This window comes from Aquarana catesbeiana, linkage group LG04 (assembly GCF_042186555.1).
Source record: "Aquarana catesbeiana isolate 2022-GZ linkage group LG04, ASM4218655v1, whole genome shotgun sequence".
Classification (NCBI taxonomy): Eukaryota; Metazoa; Chordata; class Amphibia; order Anura; family Ranidae; genus Aquarana; species Aquarana catesbeiana.
Genome location: NC_133327.1, coordinates 234,398,373 through 234,420,267, shown reverse-complemented (window position 1 = coordinate 234,420,267; position 21,895 = coordinate 234,398,373). Strand labels below are relative to the sequence as shown.

General features: G+C 42.6%; 1 protein-coding gene across 2 annotated transcripts in view; it reads right to left on the bottom strand.

The window, feature by feature from the left end:
* The window catches only part of PIK3CA (phosphatidylinositol-4,5-bisphosphate 3-kinase catalytic subunit alpha), a 242,171-nt gene that overhangs the window by 153,673 nt on the left and 66,603 nt on the right, over positions 1-21,895 (bottom strand). For both annotated transcript variants that reach the window (XM_073626255.1, XM_073626254.1), the window contains 2 exons: positions 21,566-21,671; positions 431-583 (listed from right to left, as the gene is read on the bottom strand). In XM_073626255.1, the coding sequence (XP_073482356.1) occupies positions 431-583; positions 21,566-21,671 (259 nt within the window). The remainder of the gene's footprint in view (positions 1-430; positions 584-21,565; positions 21,672-21,895) is intronic.

Here is a 21,895-nt window from a genome sequence, read left to right as displayed (position 1 = left end):
GATTGCTTCTGTGGACAGGTGTCTTTTTATACAGGCAACAAGCAGAGATTAGGAGCACTCCCTTTAAGAGAGTGCTCCTAATCTGAGCTCATTACCTGTATAGAAGACACCTGGGAGCCAGAAATCTTGCTGACCGATAGGAGATCAAATATTTATTTCACTCATTAAAATGCAAATTAATTTATAACTTTTTTGAAATGCGTTTTTCTGGATATTTTTGTTGTTATTTTGTCTCTCACTGTTAAAATAAACCTACCATTAAAATTATAGACTGATCATTTCTTTGTCAGTGGGCAAACGTACAAAATCAGCAGGGGATTAAATACTTTTTTCCCCTCACTGTAGGTACATCATTGGTTTATCATTACATAATGCTCATTTATTTCCCAAGGTCAGTCTCTTTAAATGTAGCATAGCAGCAATATTTTACCTTGTTTGGGTTGGACCCTGTAACACCAATAGGGTTTAGCAGATCTTCCAGTCCATGAGGCACTGGCCACAAGTTCAAGGCCATTTTTCCAGAAACTAGCGTGTCTGTATAATCAAACAAGTTTATATTGCCCCAGGCCAAAGGACAGTGTTCCTACAACAAAAACAATGCATTGCAACAAATTTAATTTTGTATGTCAAAGTTTTTTCTCAGGCATCCTTTGCCCCTGAGGGGGTTTCCTAGCTAAACTCCAAGATGATACATAAAAGAGGCATACCTCTGACACAGCTTACACATCTATTTAGATGCTGTGAAAGGTTACATTAAAACTGGAGCAACCAGAATCTGGAGCAGCTGTGTGTGGCAACTAAGCAGATTCTATGTTTAGCTTGGTCAGTTCAGCGTTATATGGTTCTAGAAGTCTAAAAGTTTTTTTTTTTTTTACCTCAATGCATTCACCACTTTAATACCAGGCACTTTCCCCCCTTGCTGCCCAGGACATTTTTTTAAATTTCAGCACTGTCGCATTTTGAATGACAATTGCGCGGTCATGCAACACTGTACCCAAACTAAATTTTTATCATTTTCATTTTTATCATTTTGTTCCCACAAATAGAGCTTTCTTTTGGTGGTATTTGATCACCTCTGCAGTTTTTAATTTTTGCGCTATAAGCGAAAAAAGACTGACAATTTTGAAAAACAAAACAAAAATTGATGGGCACTGATAGGTGGCACTGGATAGGCAGCATTGATGAGGAGATACTGACAGGCATTACTGAGTGACACCGATTGGAAATTTGTTTGGGCACTGACAGGCATTACTGGTGGCACTTTTTTAGGCACTGATCGGCACTGTTGTGGGCACTGTCAGGCCGTATTTAGAGGGGGACAGGCTGGCAGGTGATGGGCACTGATTGGCAGCTGATGGGTACCTTTTGATGGAGCCTGTGCTGACAATCAATGTGCTGATTATCAGCACAGACCCCCCCCCTCTGACAGAGAGAGCCGCTGATCGGCTCTCCCTGTCAGCATGAACCGAGGAAAGCCACTTACCGGCCTTTCCTGGTTCCTGCGATGATCAGCTGTGATTGGTCACAGCTCATTACGTGGTAAGGCTTCATACCACGATCGGAGTTGCGGTGTGTCAGACTGACACACAGCACCTCCAATCGCCGCAATGCATGCCCCCGAGGGTGCGCGGCGGTTCTGTTATCCTGATCACGTCATATGATTTTCGATCAAGATAACACAACTACTTTGCCGCCGCCGTCGTCGTTTTGCTATACAGCGGGTGGCAAGTGGTTAAGGTAAAAAGAACCCCACTGTACTACCGGTTTCTTTCCCCCTCCCTCCCCACAAATCTCAAAACACCCACCTGGCTACTCTCACCAACTCAGCGATGTCTGGTCTTCAGCACCATTCCTTCTGTTGTTGAGGGAGGGCGTGGTTGAGCCACACTGTGTCTATAAACGCACACAGTCTGGCATGGGAGCATGCATGAGTGCCTCCTTAGCAGCTGCCTGTTATTTTCATTAAAAAAGAAGCTTTTACTATCACTAAAAATGCTTCAGTTTAAAAATGGAAGCTAAAAGCAAATCAGCAGCCATGAACATCTGCTCCAGATTCTGGCTGCTTCAGTTTTGATAGACTCCCTTTTCTGCGCTTTAATCACCTATAGCCCCTTCTGCTTTTTTCTCTCACAAACCAAAGTAGAAAACCACGAAGGATAAGCTAGGCTGTAGTATTCAAATTGTAAGAATCACGCAGAGGCCAGAAGACACGTGGAACTTTCAGAAAAGACATTTTTATAGAAACATCATGTTGACAGTTTAGATGCAAAGTCTATTTTGTCACAAAAAAAAAAATGCAGCGCTCTCCTTCAAATATAGTGCATTCAAATTATAGTGCAAAAATAAAAATCTGAAAACAGTGTAAAAATCATCCATATACAATAAATTTACGCGAGTCCATCTTTTAAACATATATACAGTCCATAAATAAATGATTCCATGTCCATGAAAAATAGGTTGCAGTCCCATACACCAAAAACTCTTTAGTGATTGCCTCTGATCACCACAGTGCCCTTCATCCCACCTATGGGTGTCTTCTCACCAGCTTGAATGGACCTCGCTAATCAAAAGAGGTCTATATGCGCTTTGCAGTGTTAGAAGTGGCACTGCTCCCACTGGCTGTACACTCCAAACCTGTAGCTCTCAAATCGCACAGGAAGCAAGAGGAAAGAACTATATATATTGCTAATAAAAAGTAATGGGCTTTCTCAAAGGTTCAGACTACCTGAGAAAGCCCACTGGGCCCTACGCGTGAGGTGGGCGGTGACATTATCACACTGGGACTAGGTAGAGCTGTGTATGCTGAGGATTGTATTGTGAAACGCCCACTTTTTACTTCTGAAATGTGAGTGGATTGTTATATGGAAATACATACTTTTTATTAGCGATTTGCACTATGGTTCTTTGCTCTTGCCTCCTATATGATTAACACCAAGCTGCTGAGAGCTATGGATTTGGAGTGTACAGCCAGTGGGAGCGGTGCCACTTAGAACACTGCAAAGCGCATATAGACCTCTTTTAAATTAGTGCGGTCCATTCAAGATGGTGAGAAGACACCCATAGGTGGGGTGAAGGGCACTGTGGTGATGAGAGGCAATTACTGAAGAGTTTTTGGTGTATGGGACTGAAACCTATTTTTCATGGACATTGAATCATTTATGGACTGTATAGATGTTTAAAAGATGGACTCACATATATTTATTGTATATGGGTGATTTTTACACTGTTTTCAGATTTTTTTCATTCATGCACTATAATTTGAATGTACTATATTTAAGAAGAGCGCTGCACTTTTCTTGGGACCATATATATTCATTGCATTTTGTACAGGTGGTTGGATGCATAGTGGTGTAAGCTGCCTCATAGTATACAGAGTTGAGTAATAGGTGGTTTATACACAGTGATAGCGCAGAAAGTTGTTTCACAATTACATAGTCGCTTTTTTGTAGAAAGCCTTAATATTAAGTGAGTCTGGAGGAACAGTAGACAAGGGACAGGACATGAATGGAATTTGCATAATACTACCCTCCTTACCCCAGATTTGTGTTCATTATAGCACATCTTTTTTTTTCAGTGGTTCTTACAATTAAAGAATTTGGGGTTGATTTAATAAAGGGAAATAGGCTGCTCATCGTACATTACAGGACACAGGCAACTTAAGCCTAGTACACCACGGTCCAAATGTCAGGCGATTCAATAAAAATCGGCCAACATTCAGCCAGCATCTGTTGGACGAGCATGCTGGAAAACCAGGAGCCAACCGGCTCCCGATCAGCACTCTCAGCCAATAGCTGAGAGCGCTGCCCAGAGTGTTCTGGTGGGGGGGGGGGCATCCCCCTGTCAGAACACAATAGAACAGCAGGGGAGATCACTGTACTAACTTCGGATTGTTAGTACAGCGGCTCGGTCAGTTTTTTCCCGGTTGAGCGAAAAAGAATCTAGTGGTGTGTACTAGGCTTTATTCATAGACTGAGGACACGCATTCCCCCCACCCCAGAGGGCACACCTATAACACTACCCCACTCCACGAGTTGAGTTTGTAGCAAGCAATGTACAGTAAACAAGGAGAGTTAGGGAGCATGGTCTGTGTCCTGTACTGTACTCCAAGATATGGATTTTACAGGAAAGTCAAAATTACTCATAACTTAATAATATATAATATAACAATATAGAACACAAGTAAATTATTCATACACCATGGGACAACCCTAAGCACTGAATACAGAGCAGGCAACTACTAGACAAATGGAACGGTGCCAACAGGCCCAAAAAACAAGGGTCAAGGACCCAAGTTCAGTCTCCCTGCAAGAACCTGCATCTGCAGAAGATGAGACATCCACCTGGTAAAACTTTGAGAAAGTATAAACCGATGACTATGTGGTGGCCTTAACATAGGCAACAGTAGGCTTGGTGCCTAAAAAAAAAAAAAACAGGATATGCTTACAGATCTCATGAAGTGGGCATGCAACAGTGCAGGCAGGAGGATGATTTTAACTTGCCAGCCGCCCACCGTCAAATGACAGCGGGTGGTGCAGCTCTCGTTCTGAGAAGACGTCATAGGACGTAGTCCCAGAACAGGCGCGCAGAGTGGCGATCACGCCGTGTTGTTAGGACACGGTGCAACCCAGATCTCTGTAAAGAGCCGATAACACGACTCTTTAACCATGCCCAATCACAGCCGGTCACATGTAAAACACGGAAGTACCGGTAATCGGCTCTCATAGCCTGACAGAGTGTGTGGCGAGGAGAGCCGATCAGCGGCATCTCCTCGCAGGGGACAGCAAGACAGGTAATCAGGGCACTGGTCATCAGTGCCCTGATTACAATAAATCGCCACCAGTGCCAGCAATCAGTGCCCATTAGTGATGCCAGTCAGTGGTGGCTTTCAGTGCCGCTCATCAGTGCCAACTAATCAGTGTCGCTTCATCAGTGCCCATGAGTACAGCCTATTAGTGCAGTCTCATCAGTAGAGAAAAAGATTACGTACTTATTTACAAAATTGACAGAAACTAAGAAAAACTTTCCAAATTTTTTTTTTTAGTAAAAAAAAAAAAAAAAAATAATATAACCGAGCAGGGATTACATACCACCAAAAGAAAGCTCTATTTGTGTGAAGAAAATTATAAAAATGTCATATGGTTACAGTGTAGCATGACCGTGCAATTGTCGTGTGACAGCGCTGAAAGCTGAAAAATGGCCTGGGCAGCAAGAGAGTGAAAGTGCCCCCTTCCTGAGAAGAGCACTTTTTACAATTTGGCACTGTGTCGCTTTAATTGACAATTGCGGTCGTTCGATGCTGTACCCAAACAAATTTTGCATACTTTTTTTTTTTCCCACGAATAGAGCTTTCTTTTAGTGGTATTTGATCACCTCTGCTGTTTTTATTTTGTGCGCTCTAAACAAAAAAGAGCGACAATTTTGAAAAAAAAAAAAAAAAAAAAAAAAAAAAAAAAAAAAAAAAAAAAACACACACACACACACACACACACACACACACACACACACACACACACACACACACACACTAGTTTTTACTTTTTGCAATAATGAATATCCCCAAAATGTTTTTTAAAAAAAAAAACATATATATATATTTTTGGTAAAATCGCAATAAGCGTATATTGATTGGTTTGCACAAATGTTATAGCGTCTGCAAACTATGGGAAAGATTTATGGCATTTTTAGTTTTTTTTTTTTTTTTAACTAGTAATCTGCAATTTTTAGCAGTATTGCGACGGACAGATTGGAGACTTTTGACACTTTTTTGGGACCGCTGGCATTTATACAGCAATCAGTGCTATAAAAATGCACTGATTACTGTGTAAATGTCACTGGCAGGGAAGTGGTTAACACTAGGGGGTGATCAAGGTGTTAAATGTGTGTTCCCTCAGCATGTTTTAACTGTGTGGGGGTGTGAGTGACTAGGAGAGGAGCCATATCGTTTTTCCTACTTTGGAAGAAACGGGAAAAAAAAAAAAAAAGGAAGAAACGATATGGCTCCTCTCCTCTGACAGCACAGGGATTTGTGTGTTTACACACACACACACACACACACACACACACACACACACACACACACACACAAATCCCCGTGCTGGCGCTCATGCACGCGATCACGCGTGGCCGGCGGCGATCGTACCCGCCGGCCACGCGCATTGGGTTTCCTGCCGTGCAGCGGGCGCCCTCTGGTGACCGAAAATGAGTAGGACGTACCCGTATGGGATTTCGCCCAGGGGAGCCATTGTGCCGCAGTATACATGCGTGACACAGTTTGTAAGTGCTTAAGGAGCATACGCTCTTGCAAACAGGTTCCTGATCCACTGTGTAATGGTGGATTTGGAAGCAGGGTTCCCCTTGCAAAGTTCAGAGAAAAGAACAAACAGGAATTCTGTTTGTCTAATGGAAGCAGTATCTTTTAGATACACTCTAATGCCGGACTACGTCTAGGCAGCATAGAAAGAATTCATTTGGATGCTTAGGAGCAGGGCACAAGGATGGAAGAAAAATGTCCTCATTGAGATGGAACGTTTAAACCATCTTTGGAAGGAAGGATTGTCTTGGGCGTAATACAACCTTGTCATTGTGAAGTATGAGGAAAGGCTATTTACAGGAGAGAGCTGCCATTTCAGATACACGTCTGACAGATGTGATGGCTACCAAAAAGGCTATTTTAAACTCATTAGGGATATTACTATAGAGATTCTTGTCAGTAAAGGGTGGTTTCTGCACTGCAGAAAGAACAAAATGAATGTTCCAGGGAAACTCAGTGTGCTGCAAGTGGGCCTAACATGAGAAACACCTTGAATAAAGGTTTTCACAAGAAAGTGTGAAGACTGAGGCCTTTAAAAAAAAAAAAAAAAAAGCATGGACAAGGCTGATACCTGCCCTTTCAGGGTGCCGAGAGCTAGATTTTGGATTTTGGTCAAGTTCTACTTGTAGGAAGGCCAGAATAAAGAGGCACAGAATAATATTGACTGGATTGACTGCGTTCACCAGGCAAAGTAAGATGTCAATACAATAATAGATTTTCCTGGAAGTGACCTTTCTTGCTTCAGCAAGGTAGGAATTAAAGGTCGGTCGGGCTGGGGCGCAAAGCGGGCCTGGGCGCGCACCGCGGCTGGATGAGGCTCTGCCCCCGCCCCCCACCATATTCAGAAATCACTCTATCCTTTAAGACCTGGGTTCCAACAGGTACCAGGCTCAGTGCAAGTAGAATTATTGTTTTCATCTCTAGCTCTATTCTGTGGAGCAGACAAGCAGAATTCATAGTGGAAGGCAGGCATAAACTAGCCTGAATGGAGACCAAGGGATGTTTAATGTATTCGAGGTGTTGGTTGTTGTTTTTGGTTGTGGTGGTTGTTTGGTTGTAGGTAGTGGTTGTTTGGTTGTAGGTGGTGGTTGTTTGGTGTTTTGTTATTAGATGTTTGTGGTGGTTGTTGTATTGTTATTGGTTGTTGTTAGTGGTTGTCATTGTTCCTCTGGAGGAAGCACTTGAGCAGCTTATAAAACGGCTCTTGATCAAAGTGGTTTTAAAAAGGAACTTCACTTTTGTTGGAAGAAAAAAAATATATATATATTTTATATTCAACTGTAGGTCATAACAGAATGGCAAATCATAAAACAAAACATGACAACAAGTAAACAAATGAAATGACCTCTGAGCATGTCGTCCTTTAGTAATACAGTGGATTTTAAAAAGTCTACACACCCCTGTTCAAAGGTCATCGGGGATGTAAAAAAAAAATGAGACAAAGATAAATCATTTCAGAACTTTTTCCACCTTCTATGTGACCTATAAACTGTACAACTTAATTGAAAGGGGGGGATTCACTGTCCTTGTGTATCTTGGGTAGTATATACAATACCGGGATCCGTGTGCGAGTGGGTAATAGAAATTCCAAGAGTTCCCAAGTAATCATACCTTTCTTGAATGCAGGTTTTAAAATATTTTCAATTAATTTCTTAACATTCCAAGTGGGGTCACTTGACATTTTCTTATATATAGTTTGATCACAGCTGCCAAACAATCTGCTTGTGGGTCCATAATCACAACCGATCCCCCCCTTGTCCGCAGGTTTCAATATAATGCCATCCCGTCTACCAAGTTCCCTCAGGGCTGATCTTTCTTTCTGTGTTAAATTTTTTGGTGTATGGTCCCGAAAATCGACCTGAGAGACAAATTGATTTATCTCTCTTGTTACTTCTTTCACAAATGTCTCATGTCTGGAGCATAGGTGGTTGGTGGTACTTATTTGGATTTAACTTTAAGACCCAGTGATTTACAGTCCAGAGCATCTTCTACTGTATCCCCAAAAAGGCATGGTTTCTGCATAAAATTAACCTTCCACCTGATACTCCGGAAAAGCCTATACAAATCCTGATCCAATTGAAATTTGTCAAGATGGCTCTTAGGGCAAAAGGATAAACCCCTATTAAAACAGCACTCATCTCGAGATGCTGTGGATCAGATCTCCCGCGACCGAGCTCGATTCCCTCGTGTATTGCGATATCGTTCCAGGCCCGCTGTCTCTTATGCGGTAGCTAGTAGCACAGTTTTTGGACAAAATCTTGTCCCCCTTGGTGAAATATACCAAGTCCTTTATACAAGATACTAATGATTTTTTACAGAAATTGAGAACTGTACAACAGTGCCAGGGTGGTGAGATATTGGTAACCTGGGATGTAAACAGTCTCTACACTTCCATCCCGCATCGAGCTGGTATTGTTGCGGCGATTGGACTGATCAGAGAAAGTAGAAGCAACTCAGAATAGCAAATACTTATGTTTGAGAAATTGTTTGAAGTCATTCTGTTTAACAATTCTTTTTTATTTCAGGATCAGTTTTTTGTGCAGCTCAATGGAGTTGCCATGGGCTCTAATGTTGCTCCGCCATTCTCTTTCTCGTGCATTTATGAATGAATTCGAACAGAAGTATATCAGAATTATTTATTTAAGACACATTGAGCCACCTGGTGGTGCTTCATTGATGATGTCTTTGCGATATGGCGGGGTGACATGGAATCCTTGAACAGATATAATGAAATGCTCAATGAGTTGAATCCTGAGATTAAATTTAAGATGCATGTGGGAGGGACATCTGTTCCATTTCTAGACACTAGGATTTATAATAATAACAATATGATAGAATCCGATTTATTTAGTAAACCCACTGAAAGAAAGGAATCAACTGCTTTTGTTTGATAGTTTCCATCCACTTCACGTATTTAAATCCATTGTACAGAGCCAACTTTGTAGGGTTCAATGTATTGTAAGTGACAAGGCCATAAAGGAACAACGGTTTAACCACTTGCCGACCGCCGCACGTTGATATTTGTCACCACAATGGCAGCGGTGGGCAAATGGGAGTACCTGTACGTCTCCTTTAAGAGCCGGGGCTAACAGGTGCACGCCTGCCGCGTACAGCGTGACCGTGCCCGCGGGACTCGGTCTCCCGGCGATCCTGTCATGGAGCCTCAGAACGGGGAAGTACCTATGTAAACAAGGCATTTCCCCATTCTGCCTTGTGTCATGACAGAGATCCCTGCTCTCGGTCATCGAAAGCAGTGATTGCTGTCATGCAAGTTGAAGCCCATCCCCCCCACAGTTAGAATCACTCCCTAGGACACGCGTAACCCCTTCATCGCCCCCTAGTGGGTAATCCCTTCACTGCCAGTGTCATTTACACAGTAATCAATGCATTTTTATAGCACTGATCGCTGTATAAATGACAATGGTCCCAAAAATGTGTCAAAATTGTCTGATGTGTCCGCCATAATGTCGCAGTCATGATAAAAATCGCAGATCGCTGCCATTACTAGTACAAAAATAATAATAATAAAAATTCTATAAATCTATCCCCTATTTTGTATACGCTATAACTTTTGCGCAAACCAATCAATATACGCTTATTGCGATTTTTTTTACAAAAATATGTAGAATACATATAGGCCTAAACTGAGGAAAAAAATTGGGGTTTTTTTTTTTATATATTTTTGGGGGATATTTATTAAAGCAAAAAGTAAAAAATATTGCGTTTTTTTTTCAAAATTGTCGCTCTTTTTTGTTTATGGCGCAAAAAATAAAAAAAATAAAAACGCAGGAGGTGATCAAATACGACCAAAAGAAAACTCTATTTGGCAAAAAAGGACGTCAATTTTGTTTAGGTGCAATGTCGGACGATCCTGCAATTGTCGGTTAAAGCCACGCAGTGCCGAATCGCAAAGAGTACTCTGGTCAGGAAGGGGGTAAAATCTTCCAGGGCTGAAGCAGTTAAAGAGATGTGCCAGAAATTTAGGGAACGGGGATACCCTGAGAGTATAATTTCACAGGAGATTAGGAGAGCACATCAGGGAGTGAGAAGTATAGCTGTGGGGAGATATAAACAGGAGGTGAGGAGATTGCCCTTTTTCATGCAGTTCCACAGCTATAGTGAGGACATCTTTAGAATCTTTACTTATTAAAAACATGCTTACCCACAAATAGGGGATTTTCAGTAGATTCCCTTAAAAGTGTATTGTAAGAACAAAACATTAAGAGATTCTCTGGCACGGTCAGAGTTTAGGTTAAAACAAGAAAAGAAAACAACATTTTTGGGAAAGAAAAGGAAGGGTTGCTTTCTTGTCTCAATTGCATACACTGTCTCCTTTCAACATCAAATTGCATTGTATGCAATTGAGACAAGGAAAGCAACCCTTCCTTTTCTTTCCCAAAAATGTTGTTTTCTTTTCTTGTTTTGTTTTGTTATCCTAAACTCTGACCGCACCAGAGAATCTCTTAGGCCCCTTTCATACATGCAGACCGTATGTCCGTATTTCATCCATCCGTTTTCGGATGAAATACGGACATACATGCATCCCTATGGGATAGCGGGTGTCAGCGGATGTACATCCGCTAACACCCGATGTCGTCCGCCTCCGCTCTCGTCAGATTCTGCGGACGGAAGAAAATCCTATTTTTCTATCCGTCTGCAGAGCGGATCGGAGGAACACGGACAGACGGTCCGTGTTCCTCCGATCCCCCATAGGGGAGAGCGGAGATCTGACAGGGCGGTCCCTGCACAGTGTGCGGGTCCCGCCCTGTCATCTGCCTGCTCAGCTGGGGAAAGCGGAGCGATCCCCGCTGAGCAGCGGATAAACACGGGGCGGATCAACACGGATCCGTCCCGTGTGAAAGGGGCCTTAATGTTTCCTAGTAACGGTCAGAAATATATGGCAGAGGGTTTCCACACACGTCAGTCTGCTTATTTGATTTACATGTTAACCTGCCCATGCAATCTGATATATGTGGGTGAAACCACACAAAAGATCAAACATTTTTTGGAAAAGAAACATAAGGATTCAGATTCAAGATTTTTTATTTTGGAGGAAGTATTGAGGGACAAGAGAGGTGGGGACAGGATTTTGAAACTGAAACAGAGAGGTATGGTGGATCAACAGATTACAGTCCTTTATATCCTTATGGGATGAATAGGGATTATCATCTTTGTTTCTATAAGAAGGCGATATGTGTGATTGCTATGCTTTTTTTTTTTTTTTTTTTTTTTTTTTTTTTTTGGGTGTGAACTGAGATGCGGAAGGTTTAAGAGATACTGCATGCCTTTGAGAAGAACTATAGAATGAAACAATATTTCAAGAAACCATGCATCAATTATGATGTATTGTGGTAGTACATAAACATGTATATCCTATTTAGTTGATTAGTGACTTTTAGGGATGATATGAGAAGTAGGAAATATATGTAGTGTGATGTATATTAGGAAGTAAGTGGGTTAATTGAGAAACAAGGGGCTCTATGGGATACACCTGTGTGGCAACACCCTGTTTGCAATTGAATTACAAATTACACCCAATTACAAGTAAACAGATCACAGGTGAGGATGGTTACCTTTAATAGCCATTCAACCCCTTTGTGTTAACGTGTGTGCATGTTATCAAGCCAAAATCACCAGGGTATGTAAACTTTTGATCAGGGTCATTTGAGTAGTTTTGGTTGTCATTATGATTTAAAAAAAAAAAAAAAAAAAAAAGGAGTAAACTCAGTTGATTGATAATAAATGGCCAAACACCAACCATGAGTGAATATTCTCAGAAAAATGGCCAAGAAATCATAAAATTCTGCCAGGGTATGTAAACTTACAAGCACAACTGAGATAGACAGAGTATTACATATACACACACACACACACACACACACACACACACACTAGAACAAATACACAAACATTAAAGAAAAAAAGAGAAGGAAAAAAAAAAAAAGACGAAAAACGGGCACGGGCTAATCGCTGGAGCATGCTCCAAACAAATATGCTGGCGCCGCCCAGGGCATGTAAAATACACCCACAATGAGGGAGAGGGCAACAACCAGATAGACGTCAGAACACAACTGACGTCACAGCGTAACAGTACACCATCACGTATACCGCAATTGCCGTGCATGCCCAGGCATGACCGAGAAAGGACCACGCGCTAGCGCCGCCACGAGCAGCCAAGCACCATGCACATTGGAAATGAACGGCCCAACATCAAAGGCATGCCCAATAATGCATTAGCAATAAGGGAAAAAAGACACCCAAATATAACCAATCTATATACAGGCCATTTCCAATGTGCAAAGTGCTTGGCTGCCGGTGGCGGTGCTAGCGTGTGGTCCTCTATCAGGCATGTGTGGTACACGTGATGGCGTACGGTTACGCCGTGACGTCCGTTACGTTTTGACATCTATCTGGGCATGTCCCTGGTTGTTGGCCCTCTCCCTCACTGTGGGTGTATTTTACATGCCCTGGGCAGCGCCAGCGTATTCGTTTGGAGCATGCTTGGGCATGCGCGGCTAACAGCTGCACACGTGATGACGTTTGTGTGACGCTCTGACATCACTGACGGTACTCCTCCTCCGCCCACCAAACACACTTTCTTCTAAGGTAGTGTGTTTTGTTTTTTTACAAATAGTACACCTAACAAGTTTGTAGCTCCATGCATCCTTAAACCATGACGTTGTCATTTGATGTAATGGATGGGGGGCACATTAGAGCTAGTACTCACATGATTTTTAAAAACTCTAGGCGCCACTATCCTACCAGGATTTTGACCTAGCTCCTATAGTGAGCCTTTAAGCGGGGTTACCCAATGTACAAACATAAGGTGGGTATTAGTACTCCCCCGGTTTTACCCGATTTCCTTTCCACTTGGCAAGTATACATACACATTTTGTCTTCATACACAATATTTTGATTTATCCCATAGGCTTCCTCATCTCTTTATGATGGCTGGCGAGCTCTATTTATTATCAAAGAGACAGTTTTTCATTATATGGCGTATATATATATGTGAAGAACTATAAAGTGTCCATAGAAACTGAACCTTATACCCCATTTGGGACTTTGGTGTACCTATATTTCTGGTCACCATTATTACACCTTCTAATCTTTAGATTCACGAGGCAATATTTCTCAATATGGTGCTTACAAATGTTGTTATATGGGTTTACTCATTACATAGGGGCACCCTTGTATCCCTATATGCTCATAATTAGATCTCTGTGGTTGATGCATCCATCCCCCGCACTGAGCTGCAACTTAGTTATACAACGTTGCATCTAGGAGGTAAGACACCATATATAGGAATGATCCATCCCTAGCTTATATGGTGAAAAGTAGTCTATAGAACTATGTCTACTTTATTTATAGAGCTGCCGGTTCCTCTTGGTGACCGTGGAGGGTGGACTTTTTGGGAGTCCAGATATTATATATGGGAGTCGAATGCCTCTAATCTAAAATTTCCTGATTTTTGGAAGGAGGACTGATTGGTTCCCCTTGTTTGTTGTGTGGTTTCACCCATTATTTGATCTTCATGGCCAATCGGGCAAGCATTGAAAGGTACTTATTTGTTTGTGTATTTGTTTTTTTGAAGATTCTCTCTCCCTCTATATATATATATATATATATATATATATATATATATATATATATTTATATATATTTCATCCATCCGTTTTCGGATGAAATACGGACATACATGCATCCCTATGGGATAGCGGGTGTCAGCGGATGTACATCCGCTAACACCCGATGTCGTCCGCCTCCGCTCTCGTCCGATTCTGCGGACGGAAGAAAATCCTATTTATCCCAGTTTCGGAGGCCATGGAATGCCCAGGTGGCACAACCCCCCCCCAAATGACCCCATTTTGGAAAGTAGACACCCCAAGCTATTTGCTGAGAGGCATATTGAGTCCATGGAATATTTAATATTTTGACACAAGTTGCGGGAAAGTGACACTTTTTTTTTTTTTTTTTTTTTTGCACAAAGTTGTCACTAAATGATATATTGCTCACACAGGCCATGGGCCTATGTGGAATTGCACCCCAAAATACATTTAGCTGCTTCTCCTGAGTATGGGGATACCACATGTGTGGGACTTTTTGGGAGCCTAGCCGCGTACGGGGCCCCGAAAACCAATCACCGCCTTCAGCGTTTTTAAGGGCGTGAATTTTTGATTTTACTCTTCACTGCCTAACACCGTTTCGGAGGCCATGGAATGCCCAGGTGGCACAAACCCCCCCCAAATGACCCCATTTTGGAAAGTAGACACCCCAAGCTATTTGCTGAGAGGCATGGTGAGTATTTTGCAGCTCTCATTTGTTTTTGAAAATGAAGAAAGACAAGAAAAAACTTTTTTTTTTTTTCTTTTTTCAAATTTCAAAACTTTGTGACAAAAAGTGAGGTCTGCAAAATACTCACTATACCTCTCAGCAAATAGCTTGGGGTGTCTACTTTCCAAAATGGGGTCATTTGGGGGGGTTTTGTGCCACCTGGGCATTCCATGGCCTCCGAAACTGTGATAGGCAGTGAAGAGTGAAATCAAAAATTCACGCCCCTTAGAAAGCCTGAAGGCGGTGCTTGGTTTTCGGGGTCCCGTACACGGCTAGGCTCCCAAAAAGTCTCACACATGTGGTATCCCCGTACTCAGGAGAAGCAGCAGAATGTATTTTGGGGTGTAATTTCACATATTCCCATGGCATGTTTGAGCAATATATCATTTAGTGACAACTTTGTGCAAAAAAAAAAAAAAAAAAAAAAAAAATTTGTCTCTTTCCCGCAACTTGTGTCGCAATATAAAATATTCCATGGACTCGACATGCCTCTCAGCAAATAGCTTGGGGTGTCTACTTTCCAAAATGGGGTCATTTGGGGGGGTTTTGAACTGTCCTGGCATTTTATGCACAACATTTAGAAGCTTATGTCACACATCACCCACTCTTCTAACCACTTGAAGACAAAGCCCTTTCTGACACTTATTTTTTACATGAAAAAGTTTTTTTTTTTTTTGCAAGAAAATTACTTTGAACCCCCAAACATTATATATTTTTTCAAAGCAAATGCCCTACAGATTAAAATGGTGGGTGTTTCATTTTTTTTTTTCACACAGTATTTGCGCAGCGATTTTTCAAACGCATTTTTTGGGGAAAAAACACACTTTTTTAAATTTTAATGCACTAAAACACACTATATTGCCCAAATGTTTGATGAAATAAAAAAGATGATCTTAGACCGAGTACATGGATACCAAACATGACATGCTTTACAATTGCGCACAAACGTGCAGTGGCAACAAAATAAATACATTTTTAAAAGCCTTTAAAAGCCTTTACAGGTTACCACTTTAGATCTACAGAGGAGGTCTACTGCAAAAATTACTGCCCTCGATCTGACCTTCGCGGCGATACCTCACATGCATGGTGCAATTGCTGTTTACGTTTGACGACAGACCGCCGCTTGCGTTCGCCTTAGCGCAAGAGCAGGGGGCGACAGGGGTGCTTTTTTTTTTTTTTTTTTTTTTTTCTTTATTATTTTTTTGCTTTTTTATCTTATTTTTAAACTGTTCCTTTCATTTTTTTTTTTTTTTAAATCATTTTTATTGTTATCTCGGGGAATGTAAATATCCCCTATGATAGCAATAGGTAGTGACAGGTACTCTTTTTTGAAAAAATTGGGGTCTATTAGACCCTAGATCTCTCCTCTGCCCTCAAAGCATCTGACCACACCAAGATCGGTGTGATAAAATGCTTCCCCAATTTCCCAATGGCGCTATTTACATCCGGCGAAATCTAAGTCATGAAATACTCGTAGCTTCCGGTTTCTTAGGCCATAGAGATGTTTGGAGCCACTCTGGTCTCTGATCAGCTCTATGGTCAGCTGGCTGAATCACCGGCTGCATTCTCAGGTTCCCTGTTGAGACAGGAGAGCCAGAGAAAAACACGGAAGACGGTGGGGGGGGCATTCCCTCCCACGGCTTGTAAAGGCAGTCTAGAGGCTAATTAGCCGCTAGGATTGCTTTTACATGAAAGCCGACCGCTGGCTGAAAAGAATGATACCAAGATGATACCTAAACCTGCAGGCATCATTCTGGTATAACCACTCAAAGTTGTGAATGGCGTACCTGAAGACAAAAAAATGGTTAACAATAAAGCACAGTAAACAATAAAGTATAAATAATTACATACCTGAAAAACAAACATGATAAAACATAATAACAATAACAATAACAATAAAACACTGCAGAATAGAATACAGTAAAAAAAGAGCAGAACAATAGAGAGAGAGAATAGAGAGAGAGAACAATAAAACGACAACTATTTTTTTTTATTTTATATATATATTTTTTTTTTTTACACTTTTTTTGTAACTAACTTTTATAACTGTAACCGGTTCCAGGTTCGGGTCTCTCAAAATGCGATGGCATCTTGGGAGACCCTGTGAAAGTGTGCCTAGTCTGTGCAATGCTGTACCCTACGCTAATACTCAACTAGTGTATGGTAGCATTCAAAACATTCACCAATGCAAAGACCAGGATTGTCAGGACAGAAGGGACAATAATAGCGGGTGTCACGCCTATATCCGCGTTTGCTGCAGACACAACATCTTTTTGGGGGGGGTTCGTTGGGTAGGGGTACTCGGGAGCACATAAAAATGCCTCTCATGCAGCCGACTGCATTTCGTTGGGGGATGTGAATGGGGGAAGTACGGGCGCTGCAGAAGTGGTGGGTTCCCAATTAGGATTGGCGAATGCAGCAGGAAGGGCACTATGGGCACGACGGGCCTGTGTTTGTCTTTTTGGTGGCAGCGGGACACTACTTGTGCTTGTCACCTCACCAGCTTGAACTGCACTTATGGGACTCGCCACGTCACCAAGTGTTACTGCAGTGCTGGTTTGACTACGACCGGGGTGTACTAGGCCGCTGGTGCTTGCCAGTTCAATAAAAAGCTTCCAAAAAAACTGTTAGCGATCGCAGGGATCAGGCCTGACTCTGCGAACGCTGCAGTTATGCGTTTAGTGTTTTGTAAGTGACAGTGATCGATCGATACTGCACTTGGGTGGGCTGGACTGGGCCGGGCGGAGGGGCAAAACGCAGGTGCTAGCAGGTATCTGGGTTGATCCCGCTAACACTGCGTTTTTGGGAACCCTAAACTGCTGGGGACGCTAGTATAGATCTGATCTGATCGGATCAGATATTGATCCGTTCAGATACTATACCACTAAAGGAGGCGTATGCTGCGTGCGTGGGTGTTAGCGGTACTGGCGCTAACCTGACGCTGCCTGGGGCCGGTGCTTGCTAGTTCACCAAAATGCTACCAAAAAAACTGTTAGCGATCGCAGGGATCAGGCCTGACTCTGCGAACGCTGCAGTTATGCGTTTAGTGCCTTGTAAGTGTCAGTGATCGATCGATACTGCACTTGGGTGGGCTGGGCTGGGCCGGGCGGAGGGGCACAACGCAGGTGCTAGCAGGTATCTGGGCTGATCCCGCTAACACTGCGTTTTTGGGAACCCTAAACTGCTGGGGACGCTAGTATAGATCTGATCGGATCAGATATTGATCCGATCAGATACTATACCACTAAGGGAGGTGTACGGTGCGTGCGTGGGTGTTAGCGGTACTGGCGCTAACCTGACGCTGCCTGGTGCTTGCTTGCCAGTTCACCAAAATGCTACCAAAAAAACTGTTAGCGATCGCAGGGATCAGGCCTGACTCTGCGAACGCTGCAGTTATGCGTTTAGTGTTTTGTAAGTGACAGTGATCGATCGATACTGCACTTGGGTGGGCTGGGCGGAGGGGCAAAACGCAGGTGCTAGCGGGTATCTGGGCTGATCCCGCTAACACTGTGTTTTTGGGAACCCTAAACTGCTGGGGACGCTAGTATAGATCTGATCAGATCAGATATTGATCCGATCAGATACTATACCACTAAGGGAGGCGCATGCTGCGTGCGTGGGTGTTAGCGGTACTGGCGCTAATCTGACGCTGCCTGGGGCGACGCATATCACCGCCGGGCGATCAGGGGGCTAAACCTTTATTAGGTAATAAACGGCGGGTGCCCTGACACTATAAAAAATAAACGAACTAACCTGCGTCACCCGTAACGGTTATACGGTGATCAGTGGTGAAAGGGTTAACTAGGGGGCAATCAAGGGGTTAAAACATTTATTAGGTAGTATATGGGGGTCCCTGTCACTATAAAACGCTGACGGCGAACCTAAATATTTACCTCACTAACTAGCGTCACCAGCGACACTAATACAGCGATCAGAAAAATGATCGCTTAGCAACACTGGTGACAGGGGGTGATCAAGGGGTTAAAACTTTATTAGGGGGGGTTAGGGGGGTATCCTAGACCTAAAGGGGGGTAATACTCACTGTCCCAACACTGTAACTGTCACAAACTGACACTATGCAGTAATCAGAAAAAAAAAAAAAAAAAAAACCTGCTGGTGTCAGTTTGTGACAGGGGGGGGGGGGTGATTGGGGGGGGATCGGGGGGCGATCGGGGGGGGGGATCGGGGTGTTTTGTATGCCTGGCATGTTCTACTGTGTGTGTAGTGTGTTGTGCACTCACATTGATGTCTTCTCCCCTCGGCGCTGGAACGGAAAATACCGAGCCGAGGGGAGATGACATCATTTCCTTTGCTGCTGTTTAGCATACAGCAGCAAAGGAGTGTTCCCATTGGCCGGCGGCGATCGCGAGGGGGGGGCCACGAACGGATGGCCTCCCCCTCATCTCGGATCGCCGGAGAACAGAACGGGACCGCTTCGGGCACCGGGGGGGGGTCCGATCGGACCCCCCACCCGCGAGAGGCAAATCACGTACATGTACGTGATTTTGCCTGCCCGTGCCGCCTTGCCGACGTAAATCGGCGTTAGGCGGTCCTTAAGTGGTTAATGTACACACTGCACCCCATATTGACAGAAAAACACAGAATTGTTGACATTTTTGCAGATTTATTAAAAAAGAAAAAACTGAAATATCACATGGTCCTAAGTATTTAGACCCTTTGCTCTGTATTTAGTAGAAGCACCCTTTTGATCTAATACAGCCATGAGTCTTTTTGGGAAAGATTCAACAAGTTTTTCACACCTGGATTTGGGGATCCTCTGCCCTTCCTCCTTGCAGATTCTCTCCAGTTCTGTCAGGTTGGATGGTAAACGTTGGTGGACAGCCATTTTTAGGTCTCTCCAGAGATGCTCAATTGGGTTTAAGTCAGGGCTCTGGCTGGGCCAGTCAAGAACAGTCACAGAGTTGCTGTGAAGCCACTCCTTCGTTATTTTAGCTGTGTGCTTAGGGTCATTGTCTTGCTGGAAGGTAAACCTTCGGCCCAGTCTGAGGTCCTGAGCACTCTGGAGAAGGTTTTCGTCCGGGATATCCCTGCATTTGGCCACATTCATCTTTCCCTCGATTGCAACCAGTCATCCTGTCACTGCAGCTGAAAAACACCCCCACAGCATGATGCTGCCACCACCATGCTTCACTGTTGGGACTGTATTGGACAGGTGATGAGCAGTGCCTGGTTTTCTCCACACAAACCGCTTAGAATTAAGGCCAAAAATTCTATCTTGGTCTCATCAGACCAGAGAATCTTATTTCTCACCATCTTGGAGTCCTTCGGGTGTTTTTTAGCAAACTCCATAGGGCTTTCATGTGTCTTACACTGAGGAGAGGCTTCCGTCAGGCCACTCTACCATAAAGCCCCAACTGGTGGAGGGCTGCAGTGATGGTTGACTTTCTACAACTTTCTCCCATCTCCCGACTGCATCTCTGGAGCTCAGCCACAGTAATCTTTGGGTTCTTCTTTAGCTCTCTCACCAAGGCTCTTCTCCCCCCATAGCTCAGTTCGGCTGGACGGCCAGCTCTAGGAAGGGTTCTGGTCGTCCCAAACGTCTTCCATTTAAGGATTATGGAGGCCACTGTGCTCTTAGGAACCTTAAGTGCAGCAGAATTTTTTTTTTGCAACCTTGGCCAGATCTGTGCCTTGCCACAATTTTTAATAAATCTGCAAAAATGTCAACAATTCTGTGTTTTTCTGTCAATATGAGGTGCTGCGTGTACATTAATGAGGAAAAAAAAATGAACTTAAATGAGATATAGATATAGAGAGAGAGAGAGATCTAGAGAGAGAGATCTAGAGAGAGAGAGATCTAGAGAGAGAGATCTAGAGAGAGAGATCTAGAGAGAGAGAGAGAGATCTAGAGAGAGAGAGAGAGATCTAGAGAGAGAGATATCTATCTATATATATCTATAGATATATATCTATATCTATAGATATCTATAGATATCTATATATATATATATATATCTCTATCTATCTATCTATCTATCTATCTATATATATATATATATACACATACACATACATTTATTGAAGAGTACCATGTATAACCTTAGATCTTATTTTCTTTTCTGTATAATTTTTTAATTCTGTTTTAGCACCTACCCAGTATGTCCTGAGGAAGCAATTTGATGCGAAACGCGTTGACAAGCAGGCATGGAGGTGTTCATGGACCCAACCTCTTAAATTACCATATACATTCCTATCTTTGGTTTTATATTGATGGCCTTTTGAAAGGTTCCATGCCTTCATGTCTGTTATTGGGTATCTGTTGCCCTTTGTCTAGTAGAGGGTGTTTTGTTATTTGTTATCTATATGTGGTTTTAACATTTTGCAATAAAGGAATCATTTTTACTATTACAGCCTCGTGTTGTGCCCACAAAATCTGCCTTTTTTTGAGAAAGTCCATACTCTCTCAATCCTTTTTCTCTTAGCAAAAAAACTGAGCACTCAAGGAGTGGGTGGGGTTATATGGGAGTGCCAGGGGAAAGCTTGCAAGTGTCAACGCATCTGAAGGTACGAGTCTATAACCCATGGTGAATGAATTACGTTGCCGGTATCCTGTACAATTAAGATTTTTTTTTGCTTGTGATTTGGATAAATTTCACCACATTCACTAAGCTCTGTGGCAAATTCCCTTGCACAGTGAACACCTTATTCAACTTTAGTGAATCGATTTATAAACCCTAAAGTAAAGCTAGCCAACCACCTCTATTCCTATTATGCCTATAGGTCTTATAGGCATAATATGAACCACAAAAAAAAAAAAAAAAAAAAAAAAAAAAAAAAAAAACACACAACTGGTGCTGCTATATCACACAAAATCATTTGTTTAAAGTAGAAGTGGAGCCATAATTAATATAGTTAATTGTATGTGACATTCTGCGTGGGAAAATACAGCAAACTACTTACCTCTTTGGCACCCTTTCTGCCCTTCACAGAACAAATGGACAGACAAAGGCGAGCTGCCCTAGGCAGATCAGGGATGTACATGTCATACAAAAGCCACTCATTCCACCTGAAAATAAGAAGTGAAGAAGTAAATATAAAATTATATTATATAACAAAAGGATGTTGTTGCATACATTTAAGGCCTCATGCACACTGGACGATTTGCTAACTTCCAGATTCCTTTCCTCCTGGCAGCCATGTTTAGGTGCATCAAGCCCTTGGGCGTTAATTCATTTCATTGGCCAGAATAAATTTCAATGAAACTAATTAATGCTCAAGAGCTAAATGCGC